Here is a 17,758-nt window from a genome sequence, read left to right as displayed (position 1 = left end):
TATGGAAACACCAAAGACCCCGAATAGCCAAAGCAATCCTCAGAAGGAAGAATAAACTGGGGGGGGATCTTGCTCCCCAACTTCATGCTCTACTACAAAGCCACAGTAATCAAGACAATTTGGTACTGGAAAAAGAACAGAGCCACAGACCAGTGGAACTGAATAAAGAGTCCAAATATTAACCCAGACATATATGGTCAACTAATATATGTTAAAGGAGTCATGGACATACAATGGGGAAAAGACAGTCTCTTCAACAGATGGTGCTGGCAAACCTGGACAGCTACATGTAAGAGAATGAAACAGGATCACTGTCTAACCCCATACACAAAAGTAAATTCAAAATGGATCAAAGATCTGAATGTAAGTCATGAAACCATAAATCTCTTAGAAAAAAGCATAGGCAAAAAATTCTCTTGGACATAAACATGAGCGACCTCTTCATGAACATATCTCCCTGGGCAAGGGAAACAAAAGTAAAAAATGAACAAGTGGGACAATATCAAGCTGAAAAGCTTCTGTACAGCAAAGGACATCACCAATAGAACAAAAAGGCATCCTACAGTATGGGAGAATATATTCATAAATGTCAGATCTGATAAAGGGTTCACATCCAGAATATATAAAGAGCTCACACACCTCAACAAACAAAAAGCAAATAATCCAATTAAAAAATGGGCAGAGCAGCTGAACAGATAGTTCACCAAAGAAGAAATTCAGATGGCCAAAAGAGACATGAAAAGGTGCTCCACATTGCTACTCATCAGAGACATGCATATTAAAACCACAATGAGATATCTCCTCACACCAGTTAGGATGGCCATCATCCAGAAGACAAACAACAACAAATGTTGGCAAGGATGTGGAGAAAGGGGAACCCTCCTACACGGCTGGTGGGAATGTAAACTAATTCAACCATTGTGGAAAGCAGTATGGAGTTTCCTCAAAATGCTCAAAATAGACTTACCATTTGACCCAGGAATTCCACTCCTAGGAATTTACCCTAAGAATGAAGGAGCCCAGTTTCAAGAAGACATATGCACCCCTATGTTTATCACAGTACTATTTACAAAGCCAAGAAATGGAAGCAACCTAAGTGTTCATCAGTAGATGAACAGATAAAGAAGATGTGGTACATATACACAATGGAATATTATTCAGCCATAAGAAGAAAACCAATCCTACCATTTGCAACAACATGGATGGAGCTAGAGGGTATTATGCTCAGTGAAATAAGCCAGGCAGAGAAAGACAAGTATCAAATTATTTCACTCATATGTGGAGTGTAACAACAAAGGAACCAAACAGCAGCAGACTCACAGCACCCAAGAAAGGACTAAGAGTTACTAAAGGGAAAGGTACTGTGGAGGATGGGTGGGAAGGAATGGATAAGGGGGGGAAAAAAAGAAATGGTATATTATGATTAGCATGTATAATGTAGGTGGGGGGCACAGGGAGGGCTGTACAACACAGAGAAGACAAGTAGTGGTTCTACAGCATCTTACTGTGCTGATGGATAGTGACTGCTATGGGGTTTTTGGGGGTGGTGCTTGGTGATGAGGGGAGTCTAGTAAACATAATGTTCCTCATGTAATTGTAGATTAATGATACCAAAATAAAAAATAAAAATTAGAAAATAAATTAAATAAATAAAAAAAGACTAATCACAGGTGACTATTGTCTATGATAAAATCTCAACTGCTGGAAAATAAGGTAAGATATATTGTACTCATTCTCAAATGCCAATAACTTGTTGTAAACTGACAGAGGATTAATTAATAGAACACTCTGAGATAGAAGGCATGGAAAGTTAACAACAATTATCAATGAACTGGTTGGCAGATGGAGGGAAATTATGAGTGAAATAGTTTACTGGAGTGTTTCCTCAGCCTTGCAGGATATAGTATAAAGAATTACAAATATACAATAAGTAGACTAGCTCGTGAGTGGCATCTCACTCTCTGAAACAATGTAAGAAATATCCATATACAAATGGTATAATATTTCAACTTCATTACCAGTGTAATAAAAAACTATTATCAGTATATGCAAATTCCTTTCAGTTACTTTATTCAGAAAAAAAAACAAGCTGTAATTTAAAAGAATACTGCAAACTTTCAATTTGGCGCATGGCATACTATGAGCTTGGAAGACATCACTCCCATCTTCACAACAGAAAAAAGGCCAAACAAACTGAAAAATCAACCACTCTCCTAAGATCCATCAAAGAGAACTGAGGTCACAGGGAAAATGGAGAAGAATCCGCTCATGCAGCTTCTAATGGGAGAGGGCAAGAAGCCATTCTAAAATAGGCCCAAAGCATTCTGTTCTTAACAAGAACTGCCTCAAGCGAAACTATTTTACCAGAGCCTAAATAACTGGGGTTATTTATATGACGCTAGCCAGGCTAACTTAAGAAAAAAAAAGAAAAGACACAAATTACTAAAATTAGAAATGAAAAAGGGGTCACCACTACAGATCCTATGGACATTAAAAGGATAATAAAGCAATACTATCAATAACTCTATGCCTATAAATTTGATAACCTAGATAAAATGGACCAATTCCTTGAAAACCAATATACGAAAACGCACAGGAGAAACATATAATCAGGCCTACATCTATTAAATAAATTGAATGAATAATCAATAATTTTTTAAAACACAAAGCACCAGGCCCACCATTGGTTCACTGGTGAATTCTACCAAGCATTTAAGAAACAATTATACTAACTCTCTATAATATCTTCCATAAATACCAGAGGTAATACCTTGTAACTCATTCTATGAGGCCACCATTACCCTAATATCCAAACCAGGTGAAGATACTACAGGAGGAGAAAACAACAGACCAATATACCTCATGAACACAGATATAAAATTCCTCATCAAAATATTAGCAAATCAAACACAATAAGGTGTAAAAAGAATAATACAATAGGACCAAACGGGATTTATTCTAGGTATACAAGGTTTGTTTAATAATTAAAAATCAATTAATGTAATCCACCACATCAACAAGTCAGAAAGGAAAAATCATACGGTCATATGCAGATCATAGATACAGAAAAAGCAAGTGATAAAATCCAGTAGATAAAAACTCTGAAAAAACTAGGAATAGTGGGAAACATCCTCAAATAATATACAACTAACATCATACTTAATGGTGAAACAATAGATGGCTTTCCACTAAGAATAAGAATAAGAAATGGATTTTCCCTTTCATCACTCCTATTCAACATCCTACTACAAGTCCTAGTTAATGAAACAAGACAAGAAAAGGAAATAAAAGCTATACATATTGGGAAGGAAGAAATGTTTTAAAAAGACATCTGTCTTTATTCACAGATGACATGACTGTCTATGAATAAAATCTCAAAGAATCAAAAACGCTGCTAGAATGAGTTACAAGCAGATTACCAAGCTAATAAACAAGTCAATTGTTTTCTTATATATTATAATGAATAATTGGTATTTGAAACTAAAAACACAATGCCATTTACATTAACACCAAAATAATGAAATATGTAGGTATAAATCTCACAAAATATATTCAAGACCTGTATGAGGAAAACCGTTATCTTATCCTAACAATAAGAAAATGAACAACCTGATTATAAAATGGTCAAAAGACCTGAACAGATACTTTATCAAAGAAAGTATATACATGTAAAATAAGCATATGAAAATAGTGTTCAATATTATCAGTCATTACATTAACACCAAAATAATGAAATATGTAGGTATAAATCTCACAAAATATATTCAAGACCTGTGTGAGGAAAACCAAAAAACTATGAAGAATGAATCAAGGAATACCTAAATAAAGAGAGAGAAATTCCAGGTACATGAACAGGAAAAGTAATATTGTCAAAATGTCAGTTTTTCCAAACTAGACCTATGGATTCAACATAATCCCAATCAAAATCGCAGCATGTTATTTTGTGAATATTTACATATGATTTACAGAGAGGCAAAAGTCCTAGAATAGTAACACAATATCAAATGAGAAGAACAAAGTTGGAGGATTAATACTACCAGACTTCAAGACTTACTCTAAAGTTCCAATAATCAAGACAGCATGGTACTTGTCAAAGAATAAACCAATAGGTCAATAGAGCAGAATAGTTAGCACAGAAGGAGACTCACACAATCATAGTCAACTCTTGACAAAGGGGTAAAGGCAATTCAATGGAAATAATCTTTTGAACAAATGGTGCTGAAACAACTGGATACCCACATGCGAAGAAAAAAAAAAGAATCCAGACACAGATCTTACATCTTATACAAAAATTAACTCAAAATGGAGCACAGATCTAAATGTAAAACAAAATTATAAACTACCTAAAAGAAGAAAGGAAAAAATATTGGTAACCTTGGATTTAGTAATGATTTTATAGATACAACATCAAAAGCATAATTAGTGAAAGAAAAAATGATAAATTGAACTTCATTAAAATTAAAACCTTCTGCTTTGTGAAAGACACTGTTAAGATAATCAAAAGACAAGCCACAGACTGGGAAAAAAGAATTGCAAAAGACATAGCTGATAAATGACGGGTATCCAAGAATCCTAACAATAAGAAAATGAACAACCTGATTATAAAATGGTCAAAAGACCTGAACAGATACTTTATCAAAGAAAGTATATACATGTAAAATAAGCATATGAAAATAGTGTTCAATATTATAAGTCATCAATGAATTAAAATTAAAACAACCATGAGATACCATATACACTTCTAATATACTAAAATACAATACACTGACACCACCAAATGCTGGCAAGGATGTGGAGCATCAGGAACTCTTATTCATTGCTGATGGGAAAGTTAAAATGGTATAGTCACTTTGGAAGACAGTTTGGCAGTTTCTTACAAAACTAAACATACTCCTACCCTACCATGTGTTAGCAATTGCACTTTTATTTATCCAAGTTAAAAATTTATGTCCATACAAAAGCCTACATGTGAATGTTTACAGCAGCTTTATTCATACTTGCTAAAACTTGGTATCAAGCAAGATATCCTTCAATGGATGAATAGATAAATAAACTATGTTATATCTACACAATGGAATATTATTCAGTGATAATAGGAAATGAACCATCAAGCCATGAAAAGACATGGAGGAACCTTACATGCATACTACTAAGTCAATGAAGCCAACATGAAAAGGCTACCAATTGTATGATTCCAACTATATGACATTCTGGAGAAGGCAAAACTGGAGACAGTAAAACATCAGCAGTTGCCTGGGGTTGGCAGGTAAGGAGAGGGCATGAATAAATGGAGCACAGATGATTTTTAGGGAAGTGAAACTATTCCTGTATGCTACTGTAATAGTGGACACATGCCATTCATTATATATTTTTCAAAACCTACAGAATGTATGACAGAGTAAACACCAATATAAACTATGGAATTTAGTAAATAATAGTGTAATAATATTGGTTCATCAATTATACAAATGCACCACACTGGCAGATGATGTTAATAACAGGAGAATCTGTTCGGAAGGGATTAAGGGGAGTATGTGGGACCTTTATGTACTTTCCATCTGATTTTTCTCTAAACCTAAAAATGATCTAAAAAACAAAGTCTATAAATTAAACAAACTAACAAAGTATTTCTAAGCACTTAACATACATCCATTCTGTTATTCCTTGTTAAAATATATTGAACTCGGGGAGGGAGCCAAGATGGCGGCGTGAGTAGAGCAGTGGAAATCTCCTCCCAAAAACACATAGAGCTATGAAAATATAACAAAGAAAAATCTTCCTAAAATAGAGACCACAGGACACGGGACAACATCCAGACCACATCCACACCTGCAAGAACCCAGTGCCTTGTGAAGGGGGTAAGATACAAGCCCCAGCCCGGCGGGACCCGAGCGCCCCTCCCCCCGGCTCCCGGCGGGTGGAGAGAAACTGGAGCAGTTTTTTTTTTTTTGGAGAGCGCTTTTTGGAAGCCTTAGAGGGACGGGCCCCCGTTGCTGGGGAGGCAGGGTGGCGGGACCGGTGAGGAGGTGCCTGGGAACGGCGCCGGAGGACAAAGAATATCCCGCGTTTCTCCCTGCGAGACCTGGGGGCGGGTGCCTGAGACCAGTGCCTGAGGACGGAGGAGGTCGCGCGTTTTTCCCCTTTTTTTTTTTTTTTCTCTTTTTGGCAAGCGCTTTTTGGAAGCCTTGAAGGGACGGGGACCCCAGTGCTAGGGAGGCACGGTGGCGGGACTGGTGATCGGGTGGCTGGGACCGGCGCCTGAGGACAAAGAATATCCCCCGTTTTTCCCTGCGGGACCGGTGGGCGGGTGCCTGAGACCGGCACTTGAGGACAGAGGAAATCGCGCGTTTTTCCCCTTTTTTTTTTCTCTTTTCTGCGAGTGCTTTTTGGAAGCCTAAAAGGGACAGGGACCCCGGTGCTAGGGAGGCAGGGCGGCGGGACTGGTGAGCGGGTGCCTGGGACCGGCACCTGAGGACAAAGAATATCCCGCATTTTTCCCTGTGGGACCGGTGGGTGGGTGCCTGAGACCAGCACCTGAGGACGGAAGAAATCGCGCGTTTTTCCCCTTTTTTTTTTCTCTCTTTTTGCCAAGTGCTTTTTGGAAGCCTTGAAGGGACAGGGACCCCGGTGCTAGGGAGGCAGGGCGGCAGGACTGGTGAGCGGGTGCGTGGGACCAGTGCCTGAGGACCAAGAATATTGAGCGTTCCTTCCCTGCGGGACCGGTGGGTGGGTGCTTTTTGGAAGCCTTGAAAGGACAGGGACCCTGGTGCTAGGGAGACAGGGCAGCAGGACCAGTGCGCGGGTGCCTGGGACCGGCACCTGAGGAAAAAAAAAAAAAAAATCGCGTGTTTTTTCTTTTTTTTTTCCTTTCTGTTCCCTCTCTCATTGTTGCTGTTGTTGTTTTGGTTTGGAGAGTGCTTTTTGGAAATCTTAAAGGGGCAGGACAGGTCACTTAAACCAGAAGCAGGGAATCTGGGGATCTCTGGGCACTCTAACCCCCTGGGCAGCAGGGAGCACAGAGGCCCCTTACGGAGATAAATAGTCTCCTGGCTGCTCCCCCTCTAACGGGGCTCCACCATTTTGGAGGAACAGCCCCAGCCAGGCCAAGCCCACAGCAACAGTGGAGATAAACCCCAAAGCAACTGGGCAGGAAGCAGAAGCCCTGTCTGCGCACAGCTGCCCAGCACAAGCCACTAGAGGTCGCTATTCTCCCAGGAAAAGGCTACAAACCAACAAGAAGGGAAGCTCTTCCAGCGGTCACTTGTAACAGCTCTGCAGACTATCTCTATCACCATGAAAAGGCAAAACTACAGGCAGACAAAGATCACAGAGACAACACCTGAGAAGGAGACAGACCTAACTAGTCCTCCTGAAAAAGAATTCAAAATAAAAATCATGAACATGCTGACAGAGATGCAGAAAAAAATGCAAGAGCAATGGGATGAGATGCAGAGAAAAATGCAAGAGCAGTGGGATGAGATGCAGAGAAAAATGCAAGAGCAGTGGGATGAAGTCCGGAAGGAGATCACAGATGTCAGGAAAGAGATCACAGAAGTGAAACAATCCCTGGAAGGATTTATAAGCAGAATGGATAAGATGCAAGAGGCCATTGAAGGAATAGAAGCCAGAGAACAGGAACGTATAGAAGCTGACATAGAGAGAGATAAAAGGATCTCCAGGAATGAAACAACACTAAGAGAAATATGTGACCAATACAAAAGGAAAAACATTCGTATTATAGGGATACCAGAAGAGGAAGAAAGAGGAAAAGGGATAGAAAGTGTCTTTGAAGAAATAATTGCTGAAAACTTCCCCAAACTGGGGGAGGAAATAATCGAACAGACCATGGAATTATACAGAACCCCCAACAGAAAGGATCCAAGGAGGACAACACCAAGACACATAATAATTAAAATGGCAAGGATCAAGGACAAGGAAAGAGTTTTAAAGGCAGCTAGAGAGAAAAAGGTCACCTATAAAGGAAAACCAATCAGGCTAACATCAGACTTCTCAACAGAAACCCTACAGGCCAGAAGAGAATGGCATGATATACTTAATGCAATGAAACAGAAGGGCCTTGAACCAAGGATACTGTATCCAGCACGACTATCATTTAAATATGATGGTGGGATCAAACAATTCCCAGATAAGCAAAAGCTGAGGGAATTTGCTTCCCACAAACCACCTCTACAGGGCATCCTACAGGGACTGCTCTAGATGGGAGCACCCCTAAAAAGAGCACAGAACAAAACACACAACATATGAAGAAGGGAGGAGGAGGAATAAGAAGGGAGAGAAGAAAAGACTCTCCAGACAGTGTATACAACAGCTCAATAAGCGAGCTAAGTTAGGCAGTAAGATACTAAAGAAGCTAACCTTGAACCTTTGGTAACCACGAATCTAAAGCCTGCAATGGCAATAAGTACATATCTTTCAATAGTCACCCTAAATGTAAATGGACTTAATGCACCAATCAAAAGACATAGAGTAATAGAATGGATAAAAAAGCAAGACCCATCTATATGCTGCTTACAAGAAACTCACCTTAAACCCAAAGATAAGCATAGACTAAAAGTCAAGGGATGGAAAAACATATTTCAGGCAAACAACAGTGAGAAGAAAGCAGGGGTTGCAGTACTAATATCAGACAAAATAGACTTCAAAACAAAGAAAGTAACAAGAGATAAAGAAGGCCACTACATAATGATAAAGGGCTTAGTCCAACAAGAGGATATAACCATTCTAAATATATATGCACCCAATACAGGAGCACCAGCATATGTGAAGCAAATACTAACAGAACTAAAGAGGGAAATAGACTGCAATGCATTCATTGTAGGAGACTTCAACACACCACTCACCCCAAAGGATAGATCCACCGGGCAGAAAATAAGTAAAGACACACAGGCACTGAACAACACACTAGAACAGATGGACCTAATAGACATCTATAGAACTTTACATCCAAAAGCAACAGGATATACATTCTTCTCAAGTGCACATGGAACATTCTCCAGAATAGACCACATACTAGCTCACAAAAAGAGCCTCAGTAAATTCCACAATATTGAAATTCTACCAACCAATTTTTCAGACCACAAAGGTATGAAAGTAGAAATAAATTCTACAAAGAAAACAAAAAGGCTCACAAACACATGGAGGCTTAACAACATGCTACTAAATAATCAATGGATCAATGAACAAATCAAAATAGAGATCAAGGAATATATAGAAACAAATGACAACAACAACACTAAGCCCCAACTTCTGTGGGATGCAGCGAAAGCAGTCTTAAGAGGAAAGTATATAGCAATCCAGGCACACTTGAAGAAGGAAGAACAATCCCAAATGAATAGTCTAACATCACAATTATTAAAACTGGAAAAAGAAGAACAAATGAGGCCTAAAGTCAGCAGAAGGAGGGACATAATAAAGATCAGAGAAGAAATAAACAAAATTGAGAAGAATAAAACAATAGCAAAAATCAACGAAACCAAGAGCTGGTTCTTTGAGAAAATAAACAAAATAGATAAGCCTCTAGCCCAACTTATTAAGAGAAAAAGAGAGTCAACACAAATCAACATAATCAGAAATGAGAATGGAAAAATCACGACAGACTCCACAGAAATACAAAGAATTATTAAAGACTACTATGAAAACCTATATGCCAACAAGCTGGAAAACCTAGAAGAAATGGACAACTTCCTAGAAAAATACAACCTCCCAAGACTGACCAAGGAAGAAACACAAAAGTTAAACAAACCAATTACAAGCAAAGAAATTGAAACAGTAATCAAAAAACTACCCAAGAACAAAACCCCGGGGCCGGACGGATTTACCTTGGAATTTTATCAGACACACAGAGAAGACATAATACCCATTCTCCTTAAAGTGTTCCACAAAATAGAAGAAGAGGGAATACTCCCAAACTCATTCTATGAAGCCAACATCACCCTAATACCAAAACCAGGAAAAGACCCCACCAAAAAAGAAAATTACAGACCAATATCCCTGATGAACGTAGATGCAAAAATACTCAATAAAATATTAGCAAACAGAATTCAACAGTATATCAAAAGGATCATACACCATGACCAAGTGGGGTTCATCCCAGGGATGCAAGGATGGTACAACATTCGAAAATCCATCAACATCATCCACCACATCAACAAAAAGAAAGACAAAAACCACATGATCATCTCCATAGATGCTGAAAAAGCATTTGACAAAATTCAACATCCATTCATGATAAAAACTCTCAGCAAAATGGGAATAGAGGGCAAGTACCTCAACATAATAAAGGCCATATATGATAAACCCACAGCCAGCATTATACTGAACAGCGAGAAGCTGAAAGCATTTCCACTGAGATCGGGAACCAGACAGGGATGCCCACTCTCCCCACTGTTATTTAACATAGTACTGGAGGTCCTAGCCACGGCAATCAGACAAAACAAAGAAATACAAGGAATCCAGATTGGCAAAGAAGAAGTTAAACTGTCACTATTTGCAGATGATATGATACTGTACATAAAAAACCCTAAAGACTCCACTCCAAAACTACTAGAACTGATATCGGAATACAGCAAAGTTGCAGGATACAAAATCAACACACAGAAATCTGTAGCTTTCCTATACACTAACAACGAATCAATAGAAAGAGAAATCAGGAAAACAATTCCATTCACCATTGCATCAAAAAGAATAAAATACCTAGGAATAAACCTAACCAAGGAAGTGAAAGACTTATACTCTGAAAACTACAAGTCACTCTTAAGAGAAATTAAAGGGGACACTAATAAATGGAAACTCATCCCATGCTCATGGCTAGGAAGAATTAATATCGTCAAAATGGCCATCCTGCCGAAAGCAATATACAAATTTGATGCAATCCCTCTCAAATTACCAGCAACATTCTTCAATGAATTGGAACAAATAATTCAAAAATTCATATGGAAACACCAAAGACCCCGAATAGCCAAAGCAATCCTGAAAAAGAAGAATAAAGTAGGGGGGATCTCACTCCCCAACTTCAAGCTCTACTACAAAGCCATAGTAATCAAGACAATTTGGTACTGGCACAAGAACAGAGCCACAGACCAGTGGAACAGATTAGAGACCCCAGAAATTAACCCAAACATATATGGTCAATTAATATTTGATAAAGGAGCCATGGACATACAATGGCAAAATGACAGTCTCTTCAACAGATGGTGCTGGCAAAACTGGACAGCTACATGTAGGAGAATGAAACTGGACCATTGTCTAACCCCATATACAAAGGTAAACTCAAAATGGATCAAAGACCTGAATGTAAGTCACGAAACCATTAAACTCTTGGAAAAAAACATAGGCAAAAACCTCTTAGACATAAACATGAGTGATCTCTTCTTGAACATATCTCCCCGGGCAAGGAAAACAACAGCAAAAATGAGCAAGTGGGACTACATTAAGCTGAAAAGCTTCTGTACAGCGAAAGACACCATCAATAGAACAAAAAGGAACCCTACAGTATGGGAGAATATATTTGAAAATGACAGATCTGATAAAGGCTTGACGTCCAGAATATATAAAGAGCTCACACGCCTCAACAAACAAAAAACAAATAACCCAATTAAAAAATGGGCAGAGGAACTGAACAGAAAGTTCTCCAAAAAAGAAATACAGATGGCCAAGAGACACATGAAAAGATGCTCCACATCGCTAATTATCAGAGAAATGCAAATTAAAACTACAATGAGGTATCACCTCACACCAGTAAGGATAGCTGCCATCCAAAAGACAAACAACAACAAATGTTGGCGAGGCTGTGGAGAAAGGGGAACCCTCCTACACTGCTGGTGGGAATGTAAATTAGTTCAACCATTGTGGAAAGCAGTATGGAGGTGCATCAAAATGCTCAAAACAGACCTACCATTTGACCCAGGAATTCCACTCCTAGGAATTTACCCTAAGAACGCAGCAATCAAGTTTGAGAAAGACAGATGCACTCCTATGTTTATCGCAGCACTATTTACAATAGCCAAGAATTGGAAGCAACCTAAATGTCCATCTGTAGATGAATGGATAAAGAAGATGTGGTACATATACACAATGGAATACTACTCAGCCATAAGAAGTGGAAAAATCCAACCATTTGCAGCAACATGGATGGAGCTGGAGAGTATTATGCTCAGTGAAATAAGCCAAGCGGAGAAAGAGAAATACCAAATGATTTCACTCATCTGAGGAGTATAGGAACAAAGGAAAAACTGAAGGAACAAAACAGCAGCAGAATTACAGAACCCAAAAATGGACTAACAGGTACCAAAGGGAAAGGAACTGGGGAGGATGGGTGGGCAGGGAGGGATAAGGGGGGGGAAGAAGAAGGGGGGTATTAAGATTAGCATGCATGGGGGGGAGGGAGAAAGGGGAGGGTGGGCTGCACAACACAGAGAGGACAAGTAGTGACTCTACAACATTTTGCTAAGCTGAGGGACAGTAACCGTAATGTGGTTGTTAGGGGGGACCTGATATAGGGGAGAGCATAGTAAACATAGTATTCTTCAGGTAAGTGTAGATTAAAAATTTAAAAAAAAAAAAAAAAAAAAAGAAAGAAAGAAAGAAAAGGGGGATTACTCCTTAACAGGATAAAACTATTGGTAAATCAAAGATCAACGCATGCTTTAAATATCCTTAATGTTGATCACTTAAAGGGTGTCAGATGATCAGCTATGGAGGTACTCTTTTCTGATAATATTCCTTTCTCTTAATTAAAAAAAAAAAAAAAAAAGCAGTTACTGTGTGCTGACCTCCAATGAGTTCTGCACAGTGGTATAGAGGGCATGTCAAAGTGTGGGCAAAGGGTCTGTTTGTCTCTACGCAGAAGATCAAGGCCTAGCTTGGATACCCAGAAAATGAACTAAGATACGATATGAGGAGGAGCTTCCGGCATCAGCACTCTCTGGAGGACTCGTGCCGGGGGATGATCATCAAAAAGCCTCCACAGGGATCCGGACGATGCTGCGGTTGTGGCTGCATCCAGCCCACCGTCTCCTGGACTTGCCATAAGAAGGAGGAGGGAGATGTCTAGGCTGGCATGTGCATACAGTGAGACAACGAATTTGACTGGATCTGTACTGTTGGAACTCAACCAGGAGTTGGGAGGGGTGCAAGTTGTAGCACCCCAAAATCTCATGACTATAGACTATCTATGGTTAAAAGAACATATGGGATGTGAACAGATCCCAGAAATGGGCTGCTTTAATTTGTCTGATGGTTCAAGTACAGTTGGAAAATATCCATCATATCATAGATAAATTTTCACAAATGCCTAGGGTGCCTAAATGGTTTTCTTGGCTTCACTGGAGATGGCTGGTAATTATAGATTTGCTTTGTTTATGTCACCGTATTCCTATTATGTCAATATGTGTGTGCAAATTAGTTAGTAGTTTAAAACCTATACATACTTAAGGTACTATACAAGAAGATATGTCAAAGAAATAATCAATCCTCCCAAGTTTCCTTCATATGCTACATCTATAGCTTTTCTTCTTCCTTCCTAATTACAAACTTTAAATAGAATTCGTGCCTCATATCGAATTTACCGAGTATCATAATTCCTCCAGGTGGTAAAGATACCTCGAGACAAGTGCTGGGCATAGAAGCCACAGGGCATAAATCTGCAAAGAAGTAAAAAGCTAACCTTTGCAAACAATATGGCTTCTCTCTCACTTACCAACTTTACATTTCCCTGTATGGCCCCGGAAGATGACTGGTTAGCCAGAGACGGGTAAGATTCCTCAAGGGAGGAACAACCTAAGACAGGCACAGTCGCAGGGGGGCCATCAGGTGAGAATTTGGGGGTCAACAGAGGTGAGGCTCAGAACCTCACCCCCCCTGCTTTGAGAGAAATCTTCTGCATCCGTGGATGTCTTGCTGCCCTTGTCTAGCCTGGATTAATACTTAGTCCATAGGCACACACCTGATCATCTGATCATCTACATTTGCCTTCTTACAGCACTAAACTATGTTTTCTACCTTTATCTTGCATCTACCTACCACTTCAGCATTTTATTAAAAATAAAAATAATAATAATAATAGGAGAAATGTGGGATCAACATATAAATCAAGTACAAAAATCAAATGAATATTCATATTTGACCTGATGGTTTATAGGTCATATTGCATGATCAAAACCGAAAGTTTCTGTGATGACTGCCCTTGTACTGTTCACCATGTAAGAATTTATTCACTCTGTAAGAATTCGTTCACCATGTAAGAACTTGTTCGTTATGCTTCAGAAGATTGGAGACTGACGAGAATTAGGCTTGAGATGGATTAATGATTGTACATTGAGCATTGACCCCCCTATACTGAATTTTATTGTTGTTAACAACCATTTGATCAATAAATATGAGAGATGCCCTCTCAAAAAAAAAAAAAAAAAAAAAAAAAATATATTGAACTCATACTAACTTCCAAGGCTTTTGAAATCTTCCATTTTATCAGTTCAACATTATTTTAATTATTCCTAAGACATATCCTTGATTGTAGAAATTTAGAATAGATGCTTCATGGCTTCTACAAATAAACCATATTCATACTGAATATATCCTTTCATTGTTGCCATTTTCTCTATGAAACTCCCTCATCTCCCTTCTGTTGATGTAAATGATCCTACTCCTTTAAGATTTTCCTGTAAAACATTCCCAAAGATGCTAACTTTTAGTAACCTTCTTCTCATTATGATTACAGTTTATACTATGGAATAAAGGCTTATGCTATATTGAGCTACTCTGGTGTTCATAGGTAATAGTATTCTCTTCTCAACTAAATGGTAAGTTTATTATCATTCATATCGAAGAGTGGTAGAATCTGCCACTCCAAAATGTGTGACTTTGGAATTAGAATTATTTGAGCTAAATGCACTTAAACAACAGCAGATACAAGGAGAGTGCTCTGACCTCCCCCAGTTTCTTGCAGAAGATAAAACTCCATGTGAAGGATGTCCTCCCTATATCAGAAGGAAAGACATTCTTATTATGAGAAACAGGGAGTGGAGGCTGAGAGGAATCCATAAGCACAGACTTGTTAAAATAACTCATCTTCTTTTAGACTTCCCATTATTTTAGTTGGTTTCCACAACTGCCTCCTTTTGTCCAACCTACTATAAAAGCATTTAGGTTTTGCCAGCTCTTTGGTCCTATCTTCCTTATGAAGGCTCTTGTGTCACATAAAGCTTATATTGAATAAATGTGTATGCTTTTCCACTATTAATCTGTCTTGTATCAATTTAATCCTCAGGCCCAGCCAAAGATCCTAAGAAGGTAGAGGTAGAGGTAGTTTTGTCTCTCCTACAATATCTTTCAGGTCTTACCCACAGCATCTTAGGGATTAATAGAAGCTTGTTAATGGAATGAGTCCTAGGATAGTAATTCAGTTTCTGTGGTAATCCAAGAATACTTGTATAATAATGATTATATCCTCCAAGAACAAAGAGAAAACAACATGCTAATATCAGAAACTCCCTTGAAAAGTCAAGACACACAGACCTGTACCTTGGAAGAGGGGCCAAAATGTTAAAAACACAATATGTACATTAAACAAAAAGTATCAGTAATTCTTTTAAAAAATATCACATGATCTGATGCATTGATAATGCAAAAAAGGAAAGAAAAATAAACCAGTAACATTTGAGAAGGCAGGAAGGCTCCAATGGCATTAATGACATTACTGAACTGTATATAGTCAAGCCACATAACCATCTAGCATAATAGACAACAGGTGGCACATTCGGTTTCTGACTATTATTATCAGGACCCCCACAAGCCATTCTATTCACAGTCAAGGTAAGAACCTGACAACGGAGTAGATTTAGTCTCCCAGCTTAGAACCCCTGCTAGCTGAACCACAGTTTCAACAGGTTGACAAGTGTGGGAAAATGACTGGAATTACTGTTCCAAAGCATTTTCCATCCACTGGGCTAAAGTAAATGGGGTAGAAAGGAAAAATTCTGAGAGCATAATATCAAAATAGTAGCCACAGATATGGGCCACTGGGAATTCAACACTCAGAAATGTCATGGTCAGGAGGATCATTCCCAAGCCCAAGAAGCTCCTGTAACACATCAGTCTTTCCAACCATATAAGGATAGCAATGGTCAATGTATTGCTATAAACATGAAGGTGAGTAATGGCACATTTTCATACAAGGTATCATTAATATAAACTTTAATTTAAATGATCAAATTTTTAATGAGAACTTACTTTGCAGAACTTGACTTCTGCCTCTAAATGATGAATGTATTGAGACTGGTCATTGATGATAGGAACAAGATTGTGTACAGCAGGCACACTGATTTCCTCATGATCTGATGACCTCTAAGGAAAAAGCAACAAAACAAATAAAGCATGATTGGACTTACCAAAGAATGAGCTAATACCATGTCCATATTCAATTTAGCACTGATGTCATATAAACATAGACTAGTGGCTAATAATACTTATTTATCTATGCTATAAACTCCACAGATAGGTAAGATTCAGGGATATGAGTATCTTTTTTTTAAATATGGAAATTTAAAGTGGTTGTAAAAAGCATATGGCAAATGGGAAAATGCCGGGGTAGTTTGGACAGCAGATGAACAGCCTATTTCAGCCATCTGAGAACGTGTGTCCCATCCAGTAATGCTGGGATAAAGGGGCAGCTCTCCTCACCACAGAAAAGCACTGCTAGCTAGAACAGTGGGACAGCTGCCTGAAGAGGGATTCTTCAGACAAATGTTTTATGGCAAGGGTGTGTCAATGAGGTAAAATTTTACCTACAAAGGAATACACTAGCAAAACATGGTTTTTGATTTTTGACCCTAGCACTCAAGGCAATTTGCGACTATGTTGTTCTGGAGCACAGAGCCCCTGACTAGAGCACTAAAGCAGATTCCCACAAAGCTGAGAGGTACACTGCATTAAGGAGGCCAGTGATGAGCCTTCAGAAGGGTTAATTCTGTTTCCTTCTGCAGCATTCCTGGAATTGACTTTTAATGTATATCTTATCCTAAGATGATCTGAACATGATTATTTTTTTAAAGAAAAAACAAAATCAAGAAAAAGGGAAAATGAGCATCAATCAGTGAGTGGAACCCAAAGAAAGCCTGAGATGAGAAACACAAGGATTTTGTTTCTCAATCCCCCAGAAATTCCTAAGAGTGATGAAGTGGTAGCTCTCACGGCAAAATAATTAAGTAGAGCTTTGCTTTTTGTCATATTTAGGACATGTAAAAAACAGAAACTTTAATTAAATGAATTATATGCTAAGTAGAAAGCAACTAACTATAATAATTTTATATTAATAGAAGTGGGTCCAGAACATATGCACATATGAATTAGGCATTACTATGTATATATAGGCAACAGCCTATGTATAAAGTTAAAACTCAAGCTAATACGATGTGGACAATGAAGTCATATGTATGTACTTTGAAGGGTTTATTATAGTTTGGATGTCTACATGTTAAAAATGTAAGTAATAATACCTAGGTGTATTTTCCATCTCAACAGTGCCTCAGTTTCACTCTCAATTGAGCCACATATTTCTGATAGGTCATACTGGCTATGAAAGTGAATTCTAAAAGGTACAATTTTCAAAAGCTACTTATCATTGTTATGGCTTGTAATTATTACATGTATTCTGTACACATTCAGAGTCTAAGTTCCACACTTTCACAAGCTTCATATAAGCAGACTGGTGTATTTGCAAAACATATACTATGCATATGTA

General features: G+C 38.4%; 1 protein-coding gene across 8 annotated transcripts in view; it reads right to left on the bottom strand.

Moving 5' to 3' along the window:
- The window catches only part of SDCCAG8 (SHH signaling and ciliogenesis regulator SDCCAG8), a 271,642-nt gene that overhangs the window by 241,068 nt on the left and 12,816 nt on the right, over positions 1-17,758 (bottom strand). For all 8 annotated transcript variants that reach the window (XM_073216700.1, XM_073216702.1, XM_073216703.1 and 5 more), the window contains exon 4: positions 16,249-16,362. In XM_073216700.1, coding sequence (XP_073072801.1) covers positions 16,249-16,362 — 114 coding nt within the window. The remainder of the gene's footprint in view (positions 1-16,248; positions 16,363-17,758) is intronic.

Source organism: Manis javanica, chromosome 11 (assembly GCF_040802235.1).
Source record: "Manis javanica isolate MJ-LG chromosome 11, MJ_LKY, whole genome shotgun sequence".
Lineage (NCBI taxonomy): Eukaryota > Metazoa > Chordata > Mammalia > Pholidota > Manidae > Manis > Manis javanica.
The sequence above is the reverse complement of the archived record's forward strand: the minus strand, read 5'-3'. Positions and strand labels throughout refer to the sequence as shown.